The 8,620-nt window shown below is 39.3% G+C and overlaps 1 protein-coding gene across 3 annotated transcripts in view; it reads left to right on the top strand.

Moving 5' to 3' along the window:
- Positions 1-24: 24 nt before the first annotated feature.
- The window catches only part of CLTA (clathrin light chain A), a 28,181-nt gene continuing 19,585 nt past the window's right edge, over positions 25-8,620 (top strand). The window contains exons 1-2 of one of the 3 annotated variants that reach the window (XM_081273779.1): positions 25-375; positions 7,386-7,423. In XM_081273779.1, the coding sequence (XP_081129905.1) occupies positions 159-375; positions 7,386-7,423 (255 nt within the window). In that variant the 5' untranslated portion in view covers positions 25-158. The remainder of the gene's footprint in view (positions 376-7,385; positions 7,424-8,620) is intronic. The other 2 variants (XM_081273781.1, XM_081273780.1) reach the window with 2 other exon arrangements.

Below are 8,620 nucleotides of genomic sequence, written 5' to 3'. Positions count from 1 at the left end.
GCCGGATATAGGGGCAGGGCTTCCGCTTCCCCCTTCTCCCTCCTCCCGCTTGCCCTCCGATCGCAGTTGCCACCACAGCGGCCGCTGTCGGGCGCGGTGTCGGTGTGTCGGTTGGCTTGTCTCTCAACGTTGGTGTCTGTGCCGTTGAGTTGCCCGCCATGGCTGAGCTAGATCCGTTTGGCGCTCCTGCCGGCGCCCCCAGCGGCCCCGCGCTGGGGAACGGGGTGGCCGGCTCTGGCGAGGAAGACCCGGCCGCGGCCTTCTTGGCGCAGCAGGAGAGCGAGATTGCGGGCATAGAGAACGACGAGGCCTTCGCCATCCTGGACGGCGGTGCCCCCGGGCCTCAGCCGCACGGCGAGCCGCCGGGGGGTCCGGGTGAGAGTGCGGACGCGTTTGCGGCGGGAGGACTTGGGAAACTCGGCCCAGAGTGGGTCCTAGAGCTTCCGTGTGACTCGTACTCCTGGCCGAACCAGGAGGTTAGCGAGGAGTGCAAAGAGGAAACGAGACCCCAGCCCAGTCATGCGGAAACCTGGGCTCGGGAAGCCTGACCGGTTCTGAGTGTGTCTGAGTGCTGCTGGTCGCGGAAGAGCGAAAAAGCAAAGAAAATAGGGTGACGGTCATGTTCGGGAGCTCGAAGAAGCCCGTTCGGTTCAACTTTTCATTAAGCACTTGCTGTGCATTAAGCTGATCTCTGAAGCAGCCGCATTGGCGCAGTTGGGCCAGACTTAAAGGCAAGTCTGAGCCCAGAAAGAACCAGTTAAGAAAGTAGAGCAGAAAAAATTAATAACAGTGGTACCGTTGTCTTTTAAGGCAGAAACAAAAATGGTAATGCAAGTCAGCAGTTAAGCACTTGAGATGCAGTACTGAGTGTTGGGTTACAGGGAGGAACGAAGGAGTAAGGAACTGAAAAAAGATGGTCTAACCCTGAAGAAGGAAACCCCAGCCAAGAGAGAGAGGAGTTTACCATTGATGAGAGTATCACACAGCTATGACTTTTGGAGCTCTTCTCCCTTTGGAAACAGCTTTGGTTTTCAGTATTGCCTTAAGGAGAAACCAAGATTGGCCTGGACCAATCAGGGAGGGGGAAAGAGGTGAATAGAGAGGGGAGTGCGACCCTTTCCCAGCGAAAAAAGAGGGACAGGATGCAGTTTGACATTTTTAAATGCCTTAGCAGTGTGATGCTTAATGGTGTGGGGAAGTGTGCTCTGTGTATCTTTGAGACTCAGAAATCTCAAATTACTAAGCAGACAGAACCTTTTTTGGAGGTAAGGGGGTAGTTTGCAACCTCTGAATTTTTTTTTTATGATGCATTTTAGCATCTAAATTTTTGTACTACACTACCTTATAAACAAATCCACCCCCCAGTAAGAACTTATGTGAGAACATGTAGTATGCCTAAATATGCAATTTACAACAAGCAAGTAGGACAGAACTGGGTTGTGACCTGTAGACAAAAATGACTTTAAGAGATTATGGCTATAATCATTGGATCTTAATATTTGCCTGAGATTTTAAAAATTGTATTTTTTAGATCCTTAGTTTACCTCTTTCACTTAACAGGAAACTGAATCCTAGAGAGAGAGATGACTTGATTAAAAAATAACAAGCTAGTAGCTGAGCCCCAAGTCTCAGCACCTTTAAACTACCACATTCTGTTGAAGTTTTTTTTAGCCAAGGTGCGATGGCATAAAAGAAAGGCATTGCAGCTGTTCCTGGGTAGGACAAAATTGGGAGAAGTAGTACCCATAGTTAGAAGAATACTATGATTCAAGGACAGCGTTATTCTTTTTTTTTTTTTTCTTACATACATGACAATAGTGGAGTACATTACATTCATAATTATCCATTCACAGCACAATTTAACAGCGTTATTCTTGTTCACTGTTTTATCTGCATTATGTAGCAGGGTATCTGGCTGTCCACATACTTCACAAAAGAAGTGGGCAGAGTGAGTCTTGTATCTATCATGCAGCTATTGGGGGTAGGCTGTTTGGGAAGATAAAAAGAAGAGAAGAGTAGATATATGGGCCCTTTGTGTATCAAGCCTTCAGCAAAGGGAAGGAAAAGGATGATTGCTGACTTAGTTCCTGGGAAAGATGTTCTTAGTAAACTAAGCATTTAATGACTTAATGCCAGATCCCTGACAGTGTAATTGAGGTTGTTAATAGTGCAGGGTCAGCACTTCCTTTAGGGATTAGAGAACTTGTTGGATGTACACTAGTGATTACTGTCTGTCCTATCCTATGTTACTTGGTTGTAAGTTTAGCTTTGTGGTCTTTAGGCAATTTTATATAACTACCAGTGATTGCCAGTCTCAGTTTACTTCTCTGTAAAAGGTGCATAATATATTTCACATAGTGTTTTGATGAATACTAAAGAGTATCTATGAGTGCTTACCTGGTATATGATATGGTAAGCATCCATCCTTGGGGGAAATTCCAAAGATGGAGGATGGGCACAAGCCCAAAACAGGGTTGAGTCTTGGTGATCCTCAGGTGATCCAGAGAAGAGACATAAGTTTGAAGGTAGGAGGTAACCAACCTGGATGAAGTAGCTTGGGGGATATTGAGAAGAATGAGTGGTCAAAAAGGAAACAGCACAAGTGAAATTAATTGAAAACCCCCAATCATGAGGGCTGATTGGGGAGGAGAACAGTGATTATAAGTAGCTACAGAGAAATATAGCAACAAGGCACTATTTATTATTTCTGACAAATCCTTTATTGGAGGAGAAAGAAAAGGGGTAGATGAATTGAAGGGAAGCTTTCTGGAGGGACAGTAATTTTATTGGTAGCACTGGTAGAGAGAAATTTAAGGAAACTTTATGCATAATATTTAAGTACATTGTACATTTATGTATGCCAAGAACTCTATATACTTTGAGATCTATGCAGTAACTCTAAGCTAAGGGGTAGTGCCATCACATTTCAGATGAGAACTGATCACTGTGGAAGTTAAGTAGTGTTCCTAAGGTAGCAAGCTAATCAGCGGCTCAAACCTGAGTTGGCTTGACTTGAAATGTATGGGGAACGTGAGAGGTTGAAGGTGGGTTTGGAAGTCTTTTCCGCTTTGGAAATTTACTCTGGCCCTTTCTTTCTTTATAGAGTTCCTAAAATGCCCTAGAAAATTTCCTCTGGATCATTGAGTTTTTTGTTTTTTAAATTTATTTATTAGGATCATTGAGTTGTTTCTCTTAGCTGTTCTCATAAGTTAAGGTCCCTAGATGTTCTTTTTGTATGTTTCTTTAACGATGGACTCTCCTTTGACTTGGTTTAGTTGCTGATTCATACAAGAATGTCAGTACTGTAGTACATAACTGATGAAGAGCTCAAAGCACGTTGTGTGTCTGGATAAGTCTTCAGACCTAAAGGACAGGCAGCATGTGATTTAGGAGGAATGGGGGAGGGTTGTTTCTAGTTTTGTATATGGAGTAGTGATCAAAGTCTCTTCTTTTGAAAGTGGCCCTGGGCTGGAATACATTAACTGGATAATAGGTATGTTAGCTGTGATATATTAACTATAATGTAGACCTAGCCAGAGTAACCAATGTGTTCTCTAGCATTCAAACTATCTCACTCTTTCAATCCCAAATAGATTAAAGATAGAATTTTTTTAAAGTACCAGAAGAAAAGTGAATATCTGTTTCACAGTAGGAAAGACCTTCAGCATAAAAGCAGATGTAGAAATCAAAGAAAAAGTTAATTATGACTACATACAAAGTGTTAAACATTAAGTAGTATTTCTAGACACCAAAGGCCATAAGCCAAATTAAAAGACAAAATGGAAAATATTTGCAATATGAAAGTACTACTAATAGAGAATACAAAATATAGCAAAAAAAAATTTAGGCAGAACTCTGGTAAAGAAGAAACTCAAATGTCAGATATGTTAATTTATCTGGTAGGTAATAAGATTGGCACAGCAAAGCCTCCATGAAGGTTTTTTTTTCCTGCTTTCAGATTAACAAAAATTTTAAAACACAGTAGTCTATAGTATTAATGAAGGTCTGAGAAATGGGTATTCATGAGCTGCTGCTATTAGTAATATAAACTAATAGGCTAATAGGGGCAAATGATTTAATGTTTTACAAGTCTTTAAAATATGTATCATAAAAATAATAAAATATATATATTCTGTAACCCAGCAATTCTTTATCATTTGATAATTGATATCATTGATGTGCTATCAAAATACTTTAATTCACTTTTTGATAAACTTTGTTTTCTAAAACTTGATAGAATGTTTTAAAATTGTATGGGTAGGTGGCACACAAACAGCATAAAGTAATAGAAGACCATTGTTTTTTTGTTTTTTTTTCCGGTGCTTTCATAAAGTACAGAAGTGCCTGTGCTTAAGCAAAAGAGTTAAACAATTAGGAAAATTAATTAAGGAAAATATGGAAAGTATATTGAAATAATCAAGATTTGTGTGTGTGCGTGTGTGTGCGTGCGTGCGCACACGTGCACACACATACACACAAATATATGCACACACACAAACACAAACCAGTAGTTGAAACAGATCAAAGGTAGCTGAGGTTTGTTGCTCTGGGCTTAGATCCTATGGTTTGTATTCTTATTATCAAATTAACAGATGATCTTTCCTGCCATGATGGCTTTGCTCAGGTTTAACACTGTCTTTTGTTACAGCTGCTGCTGCTGCTGCTGGGGACTCGACCCAGGGCCTCACACCTGTTAACAAGCCCTCTACACTCAGCTACATCCCAGTCCTATCAAACTTTTAAAGGCTGATTATCTAATGTGCATTTAATGTTTATTATTTTAAACATAAAAATAAGTTAAAAAGAAAATAGTTTCATTAATTATCTGCTCTTTCAAGAATACCTTTTCTTCTCTTAAGGAACCCTACATGTTCCAAGGTTATTTATGAAGTGTTGATACATAGAGGTATGTTGCAAGAATTAAAAGTTAATATATGTGAAGGGAAGTGTTTAACACTGTATCTGGCACACTGTAAGCAATAAATAGTAGGTGGTTTCTTAGTAAGAAAGTTGAAAACAATATCACCAGGCATGGTGACACACATCTGTAATCCCAACTGCTCAGATGGCTGAGGCAAGAGGATTGAAAGTTCAAGACTAGTCTGGGCAACTTAGCAAGACTGTTTTAAAATAAAAATAAATAAATTTTAAAAAGGACTGGGGATGGGCTGGAGATGTGACTCAAGAGGTAGTGCGCTCGCCTGGCATGCGTGCGACATTGGGTCCGATCCTCAGCACCACATACAAATAAAGACGTTGTGTCCACCGAAAACTAAAAAATAAATATTAAAATTTTCTCTCTCTCTCTCTCTCTCTCTCAAAAAAAAAAAAAAAGGACTGGGGATGTGGCTCAGTTTTTAAACAATCCCCAAACCACAAAATTAAAAGGGCTGGGGACATAGCTTGATGGTAGAACACTTGCAGAAAGCCCTGGGTTTGATCCCCAGTACTGCCCCCATCTCCCTCCCCGTCCCGTCCAATTTTTTTTTTTAATGATATAGATGAATGGATTATTAAAAACATTCATCGTGTGTGAGGAAAAACTAAAAGTACAGAAACCTGTAGAGATTGGTGATGGGATTACATGGCATTTTCTTCTGTTTTTATTTTCCTTTTTCTAAAAAATAATAACTATTTTAATATCAAGAAGAGCATGGTAGAGAAATGATGTGTAAGTTTTCAGTGCTCCCAAAGCCAGGGGCAGGGAATTAGGAGAAATAAGAGGACTAAAAAGTGAATGAAATGTTAGGATTGTTTGATTTGAAAATAGGTAGTTCAAGTTGGGTTTAATTAGGAATCAGGAAAGTTAAAGGAGTGGTTTGATGAAATCTTTGCCTGTTAGAGGGGAAAACAAGGTTGAGAGCCCCCTTGCCCCAGGCCTCTAGGTAAGCTGTGGTGTTTTTCATGTATTACCCTTCAAGAGCCTCAGAATGTGGTCCACCATAACTACTTGGCATTCCTGTTTATATCCCAGTTTCTTGTATCTTTCAGGTTCATCTCTTCTCATTTTCTTCTACCTCATGTAATAAGATAGTCACTGAAGTTTGAAAAATTGGGATAAAATAATAGAAATCCTACACAGTAGGTAGCAAATTAGCTAATAGATAATAGAGGAGTCGTTAGAAGCTATCAAGTCATTGGTTTTAGTGGGGAGTAGTAGATTGATTATAGAGTTTGCTATCCTGAAAGATTATCCTCAGTTCCAGGGAATTATTACCAGTTCAGGAATGCAGGCCTAGTATTGCCAGATCTTCTCTCTGCTTGCCTCTTATTCTTTACCTACCCTGCCCAAAACTCTGATTTTTTGAATATTTTTTACTTAGTACTGTTTTTAATTCAAATATGTTTAGACTGTAGAACCCTTTTCTGCTAAATGGGCAAAAGGTATAGATAAGCTTTACTTATTAGAAAATGACACTTCATATTTTTTTATTTTTAGTTGTAGATGGACACAATATCTTATTTATTTATTTATGGTGCTGAGGATCGAACCCAGTGCCTCTCCCATTGGAGACAAGCACTCAACCACTGAGCTACAACCCCAACCCCACACTTCATATTTTTGAAAATGTACTTTCTCATTTAACTCAGAATAGTTAATGGTGCCGCACAAAAAGGCTGGATTGTATATCATATTTTTTGAGTTTTTAATATATCATACTTTTGGGTTTTATGATTTATATCCTTGAAATACTGGTTTAATTTGGTATGCTCAAATCATAATTGTTTTGGACTAATTCCAAATGGTCTAGAGAAATTAACAAGTTTAGGGCTGGGGATGTGGCTCAAGTGGTAGCGTGCTCGTCTGGCATGTGTGAGGCACTGGGTTTGATCCTCAGCACATTAAAAAAATAAAGATGTGTCCACCTAAAACTAAAAAATAAATATTTAAAAAAAAGTTAACATGTTTCAATTGTAGACCCTTTGGTACCAGACCTACTCCATCCATATAGTGGAGATTCCTGATGCCCAAAGCAGCACCTTAGTTTGAAACTGAAGCTCCACATCTCTGTTCACTGTTGATTTCAGGCCAGATTTTTCTTTTGCATTGTTTAAAACTTTCATAGAGTAACATTGTTCCTCTATGCAGCTCTTCTTCCAGGCTTCCATTTGTCACCTCTCTCAGCCAGGAAACAGAATCTTAAAAGGTTTTGACCTGGTAGCTTGGACAGATTTGTCTATATTTTGATGAAGTCTTTGTCATTTGTGTGTAAGTACATCTTAGTTTCATAAAATAAAAAATCATTACAATCTAGTACCTACCAGAAGGGTAGCATTTAGTAGCTCAGAGTCCTGCAGTATCTAGTACTGTGTTCCTCTATATTGTCCTTTGACCCAATATTTGACCAATCCTGGTTGATAGATTAACATTTCATGTCTTACAGATGCTGTTGATGGAGTGATGAATGGCGAATACTACCAGGTAAAGAGTACTCTGATTATGTTGAATGATGATTGAGAGTCTTCCTTTCTTGTGAATTGAATTATCTAGAAAGAGATCCTAGTCTTTTGACTTTCCTGGGTATATTAGTAGTTGGTATATTATCTGCCAAAGTGGAAGGACTTAAAAAGTGGTGGCATTGATAGGAAGAACATTCTTTTAAGATGTTATTAACCTGGCCCTAGTATTATCAACCTTGATTTTCAGGAAATAATCCTTTATGATGATGAGAATGGCTATTTAAGTCTTTATCCATTTTTCTATTAGCTCCCAAATCTTACCTACAATGAAGTAGAGCCACTGCTGCTGGGCATGTTGGGGCACACCTGAAATCTCAGCTACTTAGAAGGTAGATGCAGGAAGTTTGCAAGTTTCAAGGTCATCCTCTGCAATTTAGCAAGACCCTGGCTTAAAAAGGGATGGGTATATAGCTTTAGTGTTAGAGCACTCTGGATTTAGTCTCCAGTACTGGTGAGGGAAATTAATAAATAAGAGCTACCTCACCTCCCTACCCAGTGACTCTCATTTGCCTGCTTTTTCATCCTTCTGTCCCTTCTTTTGGGAGGAGGAAGAGGAGTAACTCACCTTCTTTTGGTTTATCTTTCTTAGAATTTACTATTTTGTAAATTGAATGATATTAAGTGACCTTTTTCCTGAATATTATAATGGCTTTTAGAATTTGTAGGCTCTAGGTCTTGCTTTGCTATGTACCTATCTTGTTTTTTTTTTTTTTTTTGAAGATATCATATAATATGGTGTTGAAAGAGGAAACAAACTGCTAATATGGTTTTCTGATAGGTCCATTACCCACCCACCGCCAACTTTTCTATCATCCACTCAGATCTCACTAATTAACAGGTCAGATAGCAACCTTTCTGCTTCCTTCACGAGACTCTGTAAGAATTCAGTGCATTATTGGGCCTACTTTTTCTTCAGTTAGGCACAGGGTCTCTGGTCTAATTCTTAGGTCCTTGATCCACTTTGAGTTGAGTTTTGTGCAAGGTGAGTGATAGGGATTTAGTTTTACTTTGCTACCTGTGGATTTCTAGCTTTTCCAGCACCACTTGTTGAAGAGGCTATCTTTTTTTCAATGTGTATTTTGGGCGCCTTTGCTAGTGTGAGATAACTGTATGTATGTGGGTTTGTCTCTGTGTCTTCTATTCTGTACCACTGGTCTAT

This window comes from Spermophilus citellus (assembly GCF_964194105.1).
Source record: "Spermophilus citellus genome assembly, chromosome: 2".
NCBI classification, from domain to species: Eukaryota; Metazoa; Chordata; class Mammalia; order Rodentia; family Sciuridae; genus Spermophilus; species Spermophilus citellus.
This window is presented reverse-complemented; position numbering and strand designations above follow the sequence as displayed.